The sequence below is a fragment of the Drosophila grimshawi genome, unplaced genomic scaffold, assembly GCF_018153295.1.
Source record: "Drosophila grimshawi isolate 15287-2541.00 unplaced genomic scaffold, ASM1815329v1 contig_311, whole genome shotgun sequence".
Taxonomy (NCBI): Eukaryota; Metazoa; Arthropoda; class Insecta; order Diptera; family Drosophilidae; genus Drosophila; species Drosophila grimshawi.
Window position 1 is genome coordinate 30,557,501 of NW_025063098.1, and position 19,291 is coordinate 30,576,791.

The 19,291-nt window shown below is 32.1% G+C and overlaps 1 protein-coding gene across 1 annotated transcript; it reads left to right on the forward strand.

The window, feature by feature from the left end:
* The first annotated feature begins 5,428 nt into the window (after window positions 1–5,428).
* Window positions 5,429–7,368, forward strand: LOC6569702 (NAD-dependent protein deacetylase Sirt2). Its single transcript, XM_001995817.3, has 4 exons — window positions 5,429–5,663; window positions 5,750–5,832; window positions 6,222–6,318; window positions 6,389–7,368. Exons 1-4 carry the CDS (start codon window positions 5,537–5,539, stop codon window positions 7,291–7,293), a joined length of 1,212 nt encoding a protein of 403 aa, XP_001995853.1. The 5' UTR covers window positions 5,429–5,536; the 3' UTR covers window positions 7,294–7,368.
* Window positions 7,369–19,291: the final 11,923 nt, after the last annotated feature.

The following is a 19,291-nucleotide window of genomic DNA, read 5'->3' on the forward strand; positions in this document are numbered from 1 at the left end:
TATAACAAGATAAGATTAAGCAACAAAAAAGCAAAAAATTGTTAGATTGATACTTATGAATATTTCTTCTGATATTTAAAATAGTCTCGTTTATGTTTAAACTTAAGCAAAAATGCGGGGAAAAAATCGGGCAAAATTTGGTCACACTTAACAATTAGAAATCTGAAGCTGGCAGCTGTTAAACTGATTAACGGTTCTATTCCAGCCAGTGAAGCGCGGTATTTTGCATAACTACAGAAAAAGAAAAGAAAAAAATACATACATAAATACACATATTTAAATTAACAGTAATAATAGTGCATACGTATAAGTAAACACATACTTATACAGTACTTATACATGTACTTATACAATACTCTTATATGTAGTTGAATCGAATTGCATTAAATTGACGTGTTTATTTATATGTGTATATGAGTATATTCCCACATGCACATGAATATGTGTGTAAAAGAGTATATTCTCACGTGTATAAGAGTATATTCGCTGGCCTGGAACGCATCTAAGTATGTGTGTGTGTGGCTTGGCTGCAAAACATTTCCAATTGGAGAGCGAAATTAGTTTTTAAAATACTAAAAAAGAAGAAAAAATTGCATTCAAAATAAGGCTGATTTATTTGACTTGTTCGTTTTTTACGCGTACTTAAAATTATTATAGTTATTATAAGTCAGCCACATACACACACACACCAAACTCACACACACACACCAACACACACACACACTGCGTGTCATATCACCCAGGTTCAGTAAGAAAAAGAACACGTTTAAAATTCCATACAAACTTAAGTAACGACTTTTTACAAACAACAACAATAACAAAAATTGTTCTCTCACTTTTCATGCTAATTATATAATTGAATTAATTTTAGTGCATGCAGGCGAAAAGACTTGCGCATTTCTTCATAAATAATTCTCGGCTGCATTCACAATATAAAATATAAAGACCACAATTTAATGATTTAAGGGCATTCGGGGAAGTGTTGTGTATTCATCAACAGCAGCGGGCAGGAAAGGGAATTGCTCAACACTGCCAACAAAAAAGAGAAAGAAGCAGAACACATGTTAACACTCCCACATGCCCATGACTTATACATTTTACATGTTGTGTACAATTAGTTCATCGTGCATTTGTTCAATCCTTCGAATTCATATTAAATGAGTACGACTAAGCTAAGCATATAACATATGTAAGTGCTGCACATAATTTACAAAAAATTCTGTTGAGAGCGCTCCCACGCTGTTGATCGACTGTTAAACCAATTGTGCACTCTGCAAGAGCTGTTCGGTTGTTAAGCCGATTGGGAGGACTCCCACGTCATTTCGGCTGTTGAGCCGACTGAGCGTGCCCGCTTCGTGCTTGGAATGGCTCTTGCTTCGTGCCTTTGATCTGCCGCAAATTCGTTTCCATTTAGTAGCTGAATAGCGGCCATTTATGACGATTGAGTTACGTTGATTATGTTTGCATGTCATGTATGTGTGTGTCTCTGGCTTTGTGCTTTTGGGCGTGTTCGATTCGTGTCTCCGGGCGCTCTCGCTTCGTGTACTAAGCAGGCAGTGCATCGTTCTATGGAATAAAGTTGGTACTGCTCCGGGAGTTCTATTCAATATAAATACAGTTTCGAAACAAAATAATAGCAAAAAGTATAACTCTTTTGAAATGTGGGTATTTAATTATGAAAATTTGAAATAAATATACGATTTCTATTATTATTATTATTATTATAATTATGTGTAATATTATTTTTGTTTATTATTTAAATGTTAATATTATTTATTATAATAATTACTATTATTAATTTTTCACTACTTTTTGGTACTTTTCCCTTCAAATAAAAATATACATTGAAAAGAATTCCAGAAGTAGAGCTAAATTTATTTCAATGGGTGGCATACTAAACAATATATTCAAAATCAACATCTCAAAAAATTGCAGAGTGGTGATATTATTTTGTTCGCAACTGTATGCAAATTTAGTGGAAGCATCTTATATTTTGTATGCTTTGCTCACGTACTCATACTGAAGAAGCAATAAGCTGTTTAAACAATCACATCTATTTGCGTATGTGTGTGAATATATATGTGCGCAAGAAGAAGAAATCGCATAAGAGTACATATATAAGAGTACATATGTGCATACGTCATAAATTCACGCATTCTAATAAACTGACTGAAACTTCAAACCAAAAAAAAAAAAAAAAACAATTGAGAGATAAAAAAATTAAAAAAGAAAACAAAAACAAAGAAGAAAATATTAAAGTTAATAATTATTAATTATTAAAGCCACATCATTTTACAAGGGCTCTTAAGTAAACACGTAAAAATAATATGTAATAATTTCAATAATAGTTTTTAAATAAGTTTTTCTACCCAGGAGAGTTGTTTGTAACTTTTTTACGATTTAAATTTAACGATAAATTTGCAAAATTCCATCTGATGTACAACTGATGTATTTAAATTGAGTTGCGTAAAACAAAACAAGAAAAAAACCACATGATGTCTTCAAAATTGGCTAAAAAAAAAAAAAACAAAGAGAAAAAACCTTACTTTCAAAAGACTTTTCGCTTGGGCCTTGATTTGGCAAATAAATAAAGCCCAGCAAAAAAAAAAAAAAAAATTGGAAAGATAACCAAATTAAATAATTTAAAAAACAAATTTTTGGAAAAAAAATTTAAACAAAAATTTTGAAATATACACAATATAATTTGCACATTGAAAACTATTGTACTGAGCGTGCGTCAAAAAAATCATATATATATATTAATTATATATAAATTGAATAACATTTACAATGATCATTTAATTAAGTTAACAAAGAAAACATGTTCTTAAGATTTAGATTTAGATTTAAACCTTGTTAATCACTGGGCTTCTCAAGAGCTGACTTCTAAGCACTCCTCAAGAGCTTAAGCTACAATCACATGCTCTAATCTATTATCTATGAATCATTCACTCATTTACTCATTCATTCACAAGCAAAATATATATGAATATCGAGCGAGTAGTATGATTAATATAATTGTTGTTGTGTCTTCAACTTTTTAAAAATATCCTCACGGATCATAAAATTTATATGTTAAAAAAATGCAGCATTTCCCTTTTTGTTTGAGATGTTAAAATGGTCATCAAATTAATTGTTTTAGTTAATATCTAATCGTTATAAATATATATATATATATATATATTTATATATCTATGCATTATGTTAATGAAATAATTCTGATTTCTGCTTTAATCTTAAGCTACAAAACTAGTTGAACTGGTTGTCATATAGATATATATATATATATATATATAAATATATATATATATATATATCAGATTATAATTGTCAGAAAACTGAAATAAGAATTCATAAAAATTCATGAAAATGAAAGGAAAATAAAAAACACCACACTACAAGGTACAAATAGGGAAAGGGGATTGGGCCTGAGGAACAGGTGAAAAAATCAGACAAAATAACATGCACACACACAGATAAAATTGCAAAAATAAAAATAATACACTTATAAAGTTGAATTTAGCATAAAATAAGTTTAAAAAAAATACAAATGGCAAAAACACAGTTTAAACCCACAACTTAAATGTCGTTGTAATTTCATAAATAGTTATATACGACGACAAAACATACTTATATATATTAAAAACATAAACATAAATATAAACATATGAATAATAACAAAAAATACTACTACATACTTATATACGGATATAAACCATAAATACATAAAATACTTTAAAAAAAAATAACCGTTTACAGCAAGAAAATTAATTATGGAATCTTAATGTTGATATCAATGTACTTAGTGATTGAATGTGACATGCTTCGAAATACATATATACATATACATATATGTATATATATATATACATACTACAGATATATATATATATATATACACACCTACATAAAAATAGTATTTACATACAGTGGAACCAAACCGAAAAAATTTCAAATAAAAAACCATACTTAAAATGCATTTGCAAAAATTTTTAAACGAAAAAAAAAACCAGAGTAAAAATGTTTTGAAGTGAAATATTTTACGTGAGAATCGTGTACCTACAAAATGAAAAAATAAACAAAATAAGAAGAAAACACAGAAAAGTAACGTAAAGTAAAGAAAAATAAAATGATATACATTCTATATTTTTTGCAAAGCAAACTTGTAAAGAAAGAATACAGAAAAACTAAGAAACTAGCCAGCAGCAAACTGTATAAATTCAGACAGATTTTTAAAGAAAAAACAGACTATAATGATATAATTTTTAAATGAATAAAAGGCGACAAAATAAAAAAATCCCAAACTCGAACACAAAAAACTACAAAATATAAAAGAAATATATTTGCATATAAGAGTAAATCTTTTATATGTCGATCTATATATAAACATATATATTTTGCAGACAACATATTTATATATTTACACACAAAACAAAAGAAGAAAAATACACTTGCATTTCAAAAATATTTGGAAAATCGGTTTGCTTCTTTGCTTCATAGAAATTTTAATTTGTTGTGTATTAGACATGATTCAGATACATTATTCATATATATATGTATATGTATCCATATAAGTGTATAAATGTATCACTAATCCATAAACCACCACGAATAGTAAAGAAAACACTCAAAAACATAATTTTCATTATTCTCATATTTATCATGACAACAAAAAAATACTATCAGTATATTTTAAGCAGATAATAATAGAGATACACGAAAATACAAATATATATAAATATATATTTATATTCAACTTCGAAATCATTTAAATGTTAAATGTATATGTTAATTTTAAACAATAAACCAAACCAAAACAAAAACATTGTGAAGAATTTGGAAAAAGCGAATTAAAAACATCAACAAAAAAAACCAGTAAATTAATAAGCAAACCAAACGAAATGAAAATTCTATAATATAATAAACAAACAAAAATGAGCAAAATGATACTTTAAATATCAAAAAGAATTTGTTTTCTTGTATTCCTTTCATTCATTTATTTTTGGGTGAATGGAAAATGTTGATGTCTTTTATAAATTCTTCAACACGAAATATTAATCGATATATCGGTTAATTAGTAGCAGTTCATAGCAGTATTGTATCAATCAGCTTTGCAATGCATAAGGCATGCGCAATGCGGCTACCTCACGTATAGAGTGTGGGTGGAATTTTTTAAGAGCAAGCACACGCCGAGCATTTTAAGTATCAAAATCAATTTATTTTTTTTTTGTATTTTTTTGAAGTAAATGGAAAATTTTGTTTGTTTCAGATATGAATAATTTCTACCAGTTTGTGAGTTTTAGCAGGAAGTATCAATCGATATATCGATTCAATACAAAGTCAAATCTTTGCAGCAATCAGCTTTACGTTGCATAAAACTGCCGCAACGTGGCAACTCCAAATTCAGAGTGTGGGTTTTTTCATAACCAAAACAAAACTATTCCTGCAACGCAAATAAAGTAAAAAACTGTCGTATAAATTATTAACTCTGCTCCCTAAATTGCCATTATATACCTGGCGAACAGGCCGACACATAATGAGTGGCAACAGCGTGGAAAGTGATGCAAAACCGCAAGCAAGTGGAACTGAGTCCAAGAAACCCTCGACAAGATCAAAATCAACAGCGACCGATATTGATTCGGATGGAAGCAGCAGCGAAGATGGTTTGTTGTTACAGATTATATTTACAGATTTATTGTATTTATCTCTGCATTTGCTGTCAGATAATCAATTAATAATTAATTTACAGATAGTACAATGCACATGATTCGTCGTTTTTTCTCAAAGACATTAAACATGGCTTCGGACAAAGAGGACTCAACTGTGGACAAGGTGAGAATGCGAAGATTTAAAAAGTAATATATAAATATAAAATACCGTCCGCTCGCTCGTGCGTACTCTCAGCGCATGGATTGCGACAATCCAGTCAACTGAAAACTGGTCAAATAAAACTTACTGTTTCAAGCTTCTAGTTTCCAGTTGCATTTGGCTGACAAGCTGCGTTAAAAAGAGAGCTCGAATTCGCCGCGACTGCAGCCGTGGCCGGTTTTCGCTGTGATGTTCAGTTACTGTGTACGGTGCAGAAGTATATATAGTTGCGAAAAAAAAGAGCACCACTTCCCCAAGAAATATTTTCAAAGTTGTTCTCTTTATATTTGTAATATTCCCCAGTCGCTTACACTCAACTATAAATTTGTCATTTCTCTATTTTTTTTTTTTAGGTAATACCCGAATTGACGTTTGAGGGTCTTCTATCTCATTGGCGCGAAAATGGCTTCAAGAAAATTGTGACCATGGTCGGAGCGGGCATTTCCACATGTGAGTTGATTTTTTGATATCTATATATAAATTATGTATTGCTTTTCCTAATAAAATCGTATATTCTCAGCTGCTGGCATACCGGATTTTCGTTCGCCCGGCTCCGGCTTGTACAACAATTTGCAGCGCTTTGATTTACCGCATCCGGCATCGATATTTGATCGCGACTATTTCGAGCAAAATCCGTCGCCATTTTTTGTGCTGGCCAAGGAGTTGTATCCGGGTTCATTTGTCCCGACGCCGGCGCATTATTTTGTCCGGCTGCTGCACGACAAAGGTCTGCTCCAGCGTCATTATACCCAGAATATAGATACCCTGGATCGTTTGACGGGTCTGCCCGATGAGAAGATTATAGAGGCTCACGGCAGTTTTAATACCAATCATTGTCTGAGATGCAGAGAGGAATTCGATATGGCTTGGATGAAGCGCAAGATTTTCGCTGATGAATTGCCCAGTTGTGAACAATGTATGGGTCTCGTTAAACCGGATATTGTCTTCTTTGGTGAGAATTTACCGGAATCGTTTTACACTCGACCCGAAGAGGATTTTGATGACTGTGATTTGTTGATTATAATGGGTACATCGCTGGAAGTGCAACCATTTGCCTCACTCATCCATCGGGCGGGTCCTCGTTGCATTAGGCTGCTAATCAATCGAGATGCCGTTGGGCGTTCGAGTTTCGCTCCTTGGTTGGATGCCAGCGAGAGATCTTTGCTATATGGAAAGTCCAAAAATACTCGGGATGTTGCCTTCCTCGGGGATTGTGATGCGGGTGTTTTGGCTGTGGCCACAGCTCTCGGCTGGGAGAATGAACTGCAGCAGCTGGTCACCAGTGGCAGGGAAGAACATGCCTTGGCAAATCCCCTGAATTCCGACAACGAAACAACGGACAGCGAACAAGTGGATTCGGGGCATGAGGAGGACTTTGAATCGGAATCGTTGACGGCCAGTTCCAAGGATTCGAATTACGGTTAAGATTGAAAATGTTTTAGTTTCAAATTGAAGTGGATTTTTAATTTGGCATGTAATATATATGTATTTATATATTTACATAGCAATTTAATCGACTAGGAATGAGTATATACTGCATATATATATTGTATTTCAAATCTATGTTAATTGACTGGTTTTGAAAACCTTGGATTTTGGATTGTGAAAATATGCTTAGGTTAATTGTTTAATTTTATTAAGAGTGCATTATGTATATATTTACATAGCAAGTGTAAGGTCCAGGAATGACTATAATATATATATATATATATATTTATATATATATATATATATATGTATGTATATGTATATGTATTTATGTTAAATCAAATCAACTAAAAATGTGTTTTATTTATTGACGTTTGGCAAAAAATGTGAATTTGAAATGGGCGATCTCGGGAAACATATATAAGTGGATATATGCATGTCGATGAACAGAGTCTGAACAGATAAGCCCAATATCAAACAACAATATAGAAGAATATATTGTATTGGTTTTTTCAAATGTCAGTAATGACGTCTATAAAATAATTAATAGTAATTATAAAATAATAAATAACAATAATGACAATAAATAACCCGGGGATTTTTTAAAATACGATTTAAATATCATGTCCAAATAAAATTTCTTAACGATTTAAATATCATGTCCAAATAAAATTTCTTAATGGCAACATTATTTCACCTGACGCTAAAAAATCGAGAAGCCTATATTTCCCACAATTTTGGAACTCACACAAAAAGGATACTTGCTATCTGTTATCGAAGGTGTCATAGTATATTGGTTTTGTGCAATGTCCGTCATGCTGTCTGTTCGTCTGTCCGTCTGTTTGAACGCAACTTTCTTCGACACCCTTTGAGATAGGGACTTTAATCTTGGAACATATACTGCCCGCCTCAGGCAAACTGCAAAAATTGAAGTTCTGTGTACGAGTACACTAGGAGGTTACGAAATACAAATCTGAAATGCTCATATTTTCTACAATTTGTCAGCTAGAGTCACCAAGTCTTGAACGTATGCTCCTGGTAACTCCCCTAAGAGATCGGTTAAGAATTGAATGCCCACGCCCACTACGCCTCCTACACCTATTTGTGTAAATCTATAAGACCATATTTCGCACACAACTTGAAAGCTAGAGACACCAAATTTGAAAGGTATATTACTATATTGCATTCCAAAATTCGGGAAAACAAATTTTTAGCACGCCCACTCCCGCCCCTAAAAACGATAAAATCCTATATCTTCCGCAATTTAAGAGCTACAGTTACCAAACTTGGAATGTAGATTACTAAGATCGTAGTCCAAAAAATTTTTTGGCCAAGTCCACTCGCACCTCCAACATTTTCAAAATCTCATATCTCCCGTTGTGTCAAAACACTTGACACTTACCTTATTTCGATCGATTATCGATTATCCTTCCTTCTATTAACTGACCCCTTGTCCTAGTTATTTTGGATTTACAATGGATCCAAAACAATTCGATAGATTTCATGACATTTCATTATGATTCTAATTGGAGTATTTGTGTTCTAACTGTTATTGGCTATAATAATAGAATTATAATAATGGGTTTACTGCTTGATTGGTTGTTTTAGTAATTATTATTTATCACTCCTTGTTGAATTATTTTAATAAATACTGCGAGTGCTTTGTAGAGACTTTGTAAACTTGAGTATGAAACTAAAGTCATACCCTATAATTTTACTTTAAGTACTACATTATCTAGGAACAGAGATAAGGTAAGAGTGTTTAGTGTTTGGCCTGCCGGAATAACCATTTTTTCATGTTAATTATTCAGGCGCCATTAGCGTCGTTCTTGTAGAGCATCAACCACAAAAGCTGCTCAGTTGGGCGAAACTTTACAGCGCACTGGAGATAGGGAAGGGGGAGTAGGGAGGGGGCAGTCAGCCGCCAAACAAAGGTTAACTTCTCATCTCTCTGGCTGCGAATTGTGACCGCACACATCGTCAGTATTGGCAACAATCAACTACAATTGTGGCCCATTGCATGGGGCAAGCTGTTTTTGGCCCCGGTGCATCAAAGTTAATGGCACACAATCTGTCCCAGTGCCATCAAACCATACAAGCGTATTTGTATCATATACACTCAGAAAAAAATTGTACGAATTATATACTCCAGAAAGTTTTTCTTGTCTTTAGAAATAATTTCTTAATATAAAAAAATTCTTTAAAATTCAACCTTAACTCACTTATGAATTTTTCTGTTCTTAATTTCAAGGTACATTTTTCTAAAATTTCGAAAAAATATATCTTATTGTGAAGGTATTTTTTTTATATGCGTACAATGAATTCTAAACTGATGGCTTACTTTATTAACAAACATTACAACATTTTAAGATTTCACATCTATTATGAAAAAGCTTTGACAAGGCTTCCTATTGAGCTACTTTGTTCATGTTTGGGTGTTTTACAAAAATTTAAAGTGATTTTTTCTGTGTGTATATGTAGAAATTATTTCTAAGAACAACGAAAACTTTTTAGTTCTCAGGGCGAATATCATTTTGGGGCAACTTTCTAAATTCAGTTCGATTTATTTTTCCGAGTGTAGTTGACGCACGGTTTAAGGTTTCGGTTCAGCTGCAGCTTCCGTTTCTGTTTTCTGCGATGAATTGGCCAATAGAAATACAGTTGCAACTGGCAACTGGGCTGCAGGCTTTAACAAGAGGAGGAGGAGGAGGAGGAGGAGCACTCGTGTGCACTAATTAAAACCAAGCAGAGATCCAGAATAATCGAGCAATGCGACTGCTGCTGCCACAGATAGTAAATCAGTCGGGAGTAATGGCAACATGTCAACTTTGCCACATCTCTCCCTCTCTCCCTCTGTCTCTCTCTTCTTCTCTCTCTCTCTCTCTCTCTCTCTGTGTCTCTCAGTTTCTCTTTCTGTGTTTTGTTGCCAAATGTGCAAATGCATTAAGTAATCAGATGCAGCACCAACAGCAATGACAAACGGAAAGCTCATCGGAAATGTTGATAGCCGCAATTTGTTGCAGTTGCAATTGCAGTTGCAGCTTCAAAATTGTAAGTGGAGACCAGCTGGTTAATTAAACTAATGGACTTTCTTAACGGCCTACTAAGTCGTGTGTCACTCAACTGATAAAATCATCAACTATGATTTCTACTCCAAAACCGGATACATTCGAAATATTTACGTATCAATTGACCCAAATGACTCAACTTGCCTCAACTTGCCGCAACTTTGCTAAACTTTCCAGTCTCTGTGCCCCACCCTGCATCCCTCAATTCACATTTGGAACACTATCAAACGCATTCCACACACGAACTGGCACTTGATGATGCTTGAGGCATGCCACAGTGCCCCAAAAGCTATTTGCTTAGATTTAAAAACATTATGTTAGAATAAGATTTAATTAGTGTTTAATTTAACTTATCTACGGGAATGGGCTGATATAGCTTAAGATAATATATACTCTAAGGGTTATTTAAATACCTTAAAATTACAAAAAAATCCATATCCAAATCCATATCCAATACATCTTTTTAAAGTATTTGTTTCTATTTATTTCCGTTTGTATAAAACATAGCTTATATACGTAATGCGAGTCCATATAATTTAAAATATTGAAGATAATATGTACTTTTGTGGAATTAAAATGTTTCATATTTCAATTCATATTATTACTAAATACGTTAAGTGAAAGGGTTCATAAAGCTTAATATGCTTAAACAAATTTCATGATATTAAATCGAAAAGATAAATAAAAAAGTATAAGACAAATTTAAAAAGAAATTTTTTATTTTAAATTTGAAGATTTTTTTATGATAATATAATTAAATTGCAGTAGCTTATTTTGAAGATGATCTTAACCGAAAAACTAAAATTTTGAGAGGAGCATTGGATAGTATTTAATTGGTGAGATATGAGCTTCTTGGTAGGTCGGGTAATTGGCCAAATTGGATAAGAGTTACTTATGAATAGTAATTTAAGTACAATCAATTCAGATTTAATTTTTTGAAGAGTTTTTTATTTTATTAACATATTTTTAAGTTTCTTATGCGACTAATATAAGTTAATCGATTAGAGAATGGCTACACTCACATTAGAAATTCTAAATGCAAGAACATCCTTGTGCAATTTTAGGTTTATGGTAATTTTCAATATATCGTCATTATTTGACCACAGTGCAATATTAGCTTTGCGTGCTTGTGTAGTGTCAGCATGTCTCATATTTGTAATCAAAATGCGAGCAGCTCCCCTCGTCCTCCTTTTTGGCATAACTTAGAAGCCAGTTCATCAATGGTAAATACAACTTGAGGGGGGTTTGAGTTTTGAGTGTTTGTTGCGTTCCTCTCGATGTCATCAGCGACATCTGTGCGCGTATTTGGATATTGAATTCTTGACATGATTGCACGGCCACAGCTTGTCGTGCCGCCATTTAAATGAACATATCCTAGTTACACACACTCAGACAAGCATTTTAAAATCACAGCGAATATATATATATATATAAATATTTATAGAAGCTGGAGTCGCAATAGAAATAGTACACATAAATACATATTTACACTCAGCAAAACACTTCAGCTTATTATTCAGAAAAGGTAATGTTTTCCAAAATCCAGTGCTTTTCTTGTCCTTATTCCATGGTATATTCTTGTAAAACTCAGAAAATATATGTTCAATTTTCAGATAGAGTTTCAAAATGTATTAATTTAAATTATATTTAACTTTTTATATATCTGTTTCGAGTGATGTAAGTTTACTATAAACATGTAAATAATTGTTTTATCTTATATTCTTAAATTATTATTAAAAACACAGAATAACTTGCTAGTTTTCAATGATATTTTCTGAAATTAAGGACGGTATTGCTATGAGTGTACACAAAGCCCTGGCCACATAAATATGTGTGCTTGAGCTGCAATGCAAATAGTACGCGTAAATACATATTTATGTACATGCATGCACATTAGGATTATGTGAACATCTCACATATATACATTACATTATTTACGTTATTGTGAAATAGGCGGTAAAATGTCGTCATCGCTGCGTAAACGAAATCTTTATGAATATTTTATTATTGCTTTAATAAAAAAGAAACAAGAAGAAACGAGAAGAAATGAAAACCTAAAGAAACCGGGCAAAAAAAGCAACGTTCTGAAAAGCAATTTGTGTCAATAAATGTTTGAGTGTGCGTGTGTGTGTGAGCGTTTAGCATTGCACATGTGTTGATGTTTCATCTTTGCTGCTGCTTGATATTTCTTTGGTGTAATATCAGCAACAACAACAACAACAACAACATAATCGTCATAATCATTTTATGCGCATATTTTGTAGCATACTTTTGTGGTCATAAATTTTTATTTACGTCGCCCGCAATGCTCCAAGTGCGATTCGGTGGGGATTGGGGTTTGGGGATTGGCAAGGGGAATTGGGGTTGGGGTGGCTCACATATTGTATAGAGAAATTAAAGTGCGATAAGCTTGGTTTATTTTCATGGCTCGTGTTTTACAAGCACCTTAAAATGTCCTGTGTGTTGAAATGTGAACTTTAACTGGCATACAGTCAGAAAAATAAAGCGCCTTAAAATCAAAATCGCTTTAAGAAATATAAAGTTTAGAAATAATTTCTAAATATTAGGAAAAGCATTTCTAAACATTTTTTAAAAGTAGAAATGATTTTGAGAAAAATTCTTATTATGATTCAGAAACAAATAATTAAATTTACTGGCTCGGTTTTTATATTAGAGTTTAGTTCGAAATCGTAACTTTTTTTAAAATAATTTATATCAAATTATTAATTATGTAAAATGTTTGTTTATGTAAAATCCTAAAATAAAAATGTTGGCGCCAAGAAAATGACGATTTACTAAAATTTATTATTTGTTCGCTAGTGTACAATCAAACCAAGCGTCTAACAATTGTGTCGTTGTTTTTTCGTTATTGATAATTGTGGGTTCATATTGTATGTGTGTGTGTGAGAGTGTGTGTGGTTTTGTTCTTGGTGGGCGTGTTTAGGGCTCCAACCTCATGGCCAAATTGGCGGTTTTGCTGGCTACAAATGAGCAGTGCGGCTAAAATAAATTCAGCTTGCGGCTATTTGATGAACAATTGCAAAATCAATTGAGTTGCGAACATAAAACAATTAAAAGATCAGCTTCAAAAAATGGGCAGGATAATAAAAAAAACTACGTTAATTAACTGAGCGCAGCAGTGAAGTGTAACGAATTGGAAAACCAAATAATTCGCATTGATTTCGTTCGTTTCAATCACGTTTGACACAACCACACACACACACACATATACACACTCGCACACACTCATAGGCCCGCACAGCGACCGCATGTGCATTGATTTGCTGAGGAAAATCTCTGACATCGTTGGTTGAGAGCTTGTCCATTGATTGCCAAAGCCGAGTCCGATATGAATAAATGAAGGCCAGATTTGAATGTCCCCCAGTTTGGATACCCAACAACAAGAACGAAGCCCACAGGTTTGCTTGATCTCTTCTGGGTGGTTACTGGGCGGTCCATACACTCAGCAAAAAAAAAATTAACTGAATTTTAGAAGGGTATCTCACTTTGTTATGCAGCAAGTATATTTCTAAAAAACACTGTTTTGCTTTTCTCAATTTTAGCTTGCATTTCAGAAAAATATATTTCTAATTTTCGGAGAAAACACCATATTTTTCGGTTTTCCAATCTTTGGAAAATTTGTTGCCTCAATTTAAAAATAATTTCTAAAAACAAGAAACGTCAAGTTTTCAGTTTTCTAAAATGCTTTGCAAAATTTTTTCTCAGTGCAGAACGCAATGCAATTGGTGGCATTTAATTGTTGCACAGCGTGTACTGCTGCAACAAAGGCTTTGCGCTTTGTATTCAGCGATGAGTTGAAAAAATTGCTAAATTAAAACCGGTTCGAAATACACGGACAGACAGACTAGTCAACGAGTCGGGACAGACAAATGCTTTACAAATGCTTTTCAATAGTTTTGTTTTTGGGTTTTTATGTTTGTGTTTTCTTTTCAATTTATTTGCATGTTGATTTCGTTGCCGCTGTTCTAAAATTGTTGTTGTGCATACGTACTTTAATAGAGATTTATATTCATGACAATGATTAATACCATATCGCTTCGATTCAAGTCAGTTCAAGGCATCAATTTTATGCCATTAATAAATATATTAATAAAAATAATTTAAGCAATATAAAAATGCACGAAATGCAAAGTGAAATTATTCACATAACATCATCAAAATGTCAGCAAAAACCAATATATATATAAATAAATAAATATTTATATGTTTGTATGTTATAAATAATAAATAATCTATATATGTTGGAGTACGTAGAAATGATTTGTAAAGATAATTATCAATATTTAACTCATTTGGTGGTTTTGCGAATGCAATGCAATTATGAATAATTTATGGAAGTGTGGCTTAGATAGATAATACTGTAATACTAAAATGCTTGCGTACTGACACAAAAAAAACGCGAATACATTATAAATATTTTATTTTTTTGCTTGTTTTCTTTTTGTGATTTTTTTCCCCACGTAACACTGATAAGTCAGCCATTGAATGCTTGACAACGTTAAAATTAAATGCATTTAATTAAAGAAATAATTTAGTAGAACACCACTTCCAGAGCCAAGAATGCCAGTTAGCAATGTCTTGCATTTCCTTCGTTTTTCGTTTTCGACCACGTTTACACTTGCCTCACCTTTTGGCCAGCAATTGACGTGGGGCTGGTTATAGGGCATGGTTAGTTTCAGGATGTGAGTGTCTCGTCTCGCCTCGTGGCACCCGCCTTATCGCCGTGTCGACATTGGTAATTTAGAGAAATGCAGCAATATCCAGTGAAAAGCAGAGAGAAGAAAGAATGCAAAAGAGTACACTCAGAAAATAAGAAAACCTGAGTATATATAATAATTGGAAAGTCTTCTTTCTATTTTTCAAATAAATATTTCTTAATAAAACAAAGAATTTGTATTTCTAGACATTGCTAATTTTGAGAAATGCCTCAAAGTCGAGAGATTAGCGAAAGATAGAGACAGAGAGAGAGAGAGAGAGAGAGAGAGAGAGAGAGAGAGTGATAATGTTCAATCCGAAAAAGTCGTCATGAAAACTAGAAAGTTATGTTTTTTTTATAAATAATTTGTAAATATCAGAAAAAACAAAATCAAAAATTTAGAAAATACTTTTTCAATTTTTCAGTAATATAATTCCCTTAAAGAAATATACTTTCTGAATAATATTTAAGTTACTGGTATGGCAAATTTATAAAATGAAAGTAGTACTTTACCTGAATAATATTTGAGTTACCCTTTTGGCTATTTTCAAAGTCGACTTCGATGTTTATTTTTGCGAGTGTAGGTGAAAAAGCGGTTGTTAGGAAAAGGAAGCAGCATTACAAATGTCTGCCTGCTGCTAGTAGGAGTATTTTTGTATTGCATTTTCGATCTGCACTTTACACGCTTTCATTACACTTCGTTTCCGGTGCAAAACACTTGACCGCTCCCTGAGCTCGATGCTTGTTGCCATTGTTGGCATTAAATTGCTGCTGCTGCTTCTGCTTGTTGTTTTGTTGCAACTGCTGTTTTCTGTTGTTGTTGCTGTTTGCTGTTGTTCAATTGCTGTTGCAATGCATGCTTGAGCTGGGAGCGATTATCAATGAAACTCCAAAATGTCGATGGCTCTGAGACTCAGTGTCATAATCATCGAAATTATGTTGCATTTCAAGAAGCGTCACATTTATTGCTGCAAAAACCAGTCTCTAATACCAGTATCCACTTCCTTGCACTTCCCTCCCTCAATAACTGGCAAGAACTGCATTGAGGATTTAAGCTGCAATTTCGTTAAACAATTTTGAATCGATTTTGCTGGTTTAACGCCAAGTCTATTTTCACTTTGCTGTTGTTTGGCTCACTGCCACTTCGTGTTGCAGAGTGCTTCAAGTCTTTTGCACAGTGGGGACAAATACAATTAAATGTAAAGATTATAGGTACAATCCGTATTGTATTTTAAAGTACTACACTCGGACAAAAAATTGAACCAAATTTGAGTAAGTCGACCTACAAAATAAAATATACATATTGTTAAATAGTATTTAAAATAAATTAAATAAAATTGAGAAACATTTATAAGATGAATGCCTTTATTACTTGAGGTTTAATATGAATCTAAGTAACAAATCAACTAATGTAAGAATTCTACTATTTGGCACACATAGAAAAAAACCTGGCGAATTATTAAGATTTGTGGCGATGTTTTCAATGAGTGTACAAAAAAGCCAAGTACTTAATTACATATAGCTGCTTTATGTGAGGCACTTTTATATCGATTTGTAACCAATGTCCAAGTTCTGCAAAGAACTTGCGGAAATGAAATGTATTTCTATTTTAGTTTTATTTCTGTGTGTGCATTTACACGCTCGAGTGTTTGCGTCGAATCCACAAAATGCGAGGGCATTGCCGACAAAAACCGAAAAACGAAATAAACTTCACAACACAAATACAAATACACAACAACCCGTAATACTCAAGTCTATTTACAAATCATGGCCATCAATTTGCAATGTCCAAAAAAAGCAAATAGAGGCGAAACGAACAAAACTTGCCATACTGCAGTCGGACAGTCAAAAGCAAATATGACGTTCAGCTTCAGCCTGCGAAATATTTGCACATATTGCAATCACAAAAAAATTACACTGAATCTAGGAAATTCACCAAGAGTAACTTGCATTAATATTCAGCAAGTATTTTGATAAAAGACAAGTTGTATATATCTAAAAAAAAAAGAGTTTTCCTTTTCTTAATGCCACGGGGTTTTTCCAAAATGTAGAATAAATACTATTTTTTTGACTATTATTAGCATTTGCAAACCATTTAAGACAGTTTAAAAAATTCATATGATGTAATATAGCACTCGACAGAAAGATTTATTACTATTTTCTTAGTTTCAGATACGAATCTTTTATATGAATCAGGCATTCCATTTTAAGTTTTTGGAAATATTTGCTATCATTAAGAAATATATTTCTGAAAAATAGAAAGAAACCCTTTCTAGTTTTCTAATCTTATAAATATTTCTTTATATTTTTATGTTTTAATTTCGATATTAACTTTTATTTTTAATTTAATTTAATATATTTTTTTTTTACTTCTTGTGTTGTAAATAAAGAGAAAATAATAACTAAATAATTTCATTGTACGACAATTTTTAAAATATGGTGCTATTTTGTTTTCTGAGTGTATGAAATATGAAATAGAAATTGTAAGTGTGCTTCCGTATCTCATTTCACACCCAGCCAATCTGCATAATTGTGCGGGAAATATTATATAGTAAATGCTTCAGCTACGGCCTTGCAATGCATTTGCTGGGAGAGATTTCATGATGTCCTTTCAAGGACAAACGGCAGTACGTGCCGCCGGCTGTGGCAACATTTGATGAGCCAGCTAATTAACATGTAAATACTGTCACAATTCTATGCATTGCCAGTATTATTTGTGTATTATGAGTGTGTGCATTATGATTTCCAGTTTTCATATCGCAGGACATCTGTCACATTGTATAAACCTTCCTTCCTTTTGCTGAATGTGATGAACTGCAATTGTTTTGAGTGCTTGTGCAATGATGTGTACTATTTTATATATACAAGGAAAAACAACACAACAAATTAGAAATAAATTAAGTATGTATACATATATCACAATAATCAGCAGTTGTACTGTTTTCCGTATAAATATTTTATGTAATACATATGTCCATATATATATATGGAAAACATAAATATTAAATAAAATACTAATTTCTAACTAGACGATATATAAATATTAAATGGAATATATGTGGATCTCATATGGCATCATTAAAATGAAAATATATATATTAAATAAACTAGATGCATAAGGTATTAAACATATTTATATCATTTACAATAAATTATAAATACACATATATATATATATTTTTTGTATTATTAATTAAATATAAAACACAATTATAATAAGAAAAAAAGTACACATGCAGTATATATGCAAGTGTAGAAAACATATAAAAAAAGTGCTTTTTACTGAAGAAATATTTTATTACGAGATAAATATAAAGTAAATAAATAATATAATATATATGATCTTTTGAGATGCATACAATTTTAATTTAATAATTATTATATATTTTTATTTACTTATTTATCGTAGCTATAATACAAATGTAATTGTATACAATCAATATTGCAATAAATAATACAAGTAAAAGCAATTCTTTTTTATACCCTAAAAATACCTCTAAAAAGGCTAAAATGGTTTTGAGAGCAATCAATTCGCTTTGTTTTAATTATTCTGCGTCAATTAATTGGGAAACTATTTATTGTTCTATATTTGAGTGAGTTCATTTTTTTTTATAGGAAAATATATATATAGAGAAGAAATTACTTCATTAAAACAGTATGAATCGTTTCACAGCCAACAGCAGTAGATTGATCGAAGGATGTATTTTGAACTAGTAATATTTCTGTTCCTGTTCATAACAGGAATAGCTGTTGAATATACTCTAGTTTTATTGTTAAACTCTTCTCGAAAATTTACTCACTCAAATTTAAGAAAATTAATAGTATACCCTTTTTACCAATTTTCAAAACGCATGGCTTTGTACATTTTTCAGTTTAATTGACGTTAGTCAAGTAACAGTAAAAAAAAGTTAGATGAAAGTTATTCTATAAATTTGTTTAACTTGCACATACACATTTTGTGAACATCAGATTGCCAAATATGAACAAAGAAAAAACATAGCGAAATGCTTTAAAATCCAGAAACAAGAAATACACAAAAAGGAGGGAAACTTGGACACAAGCAGCACATAGCCAATATTATTGGCCATATGTTGCAGCTGCCGGCCATGAAAAGAGCCAGCATTCAATTGTTGGTCAGCCTGCGGCCAAATTGCGAATGCTTTTCGATATTTGCGTGTGCGAGGTGTGTAAATTCTGGAAGCACACTCAA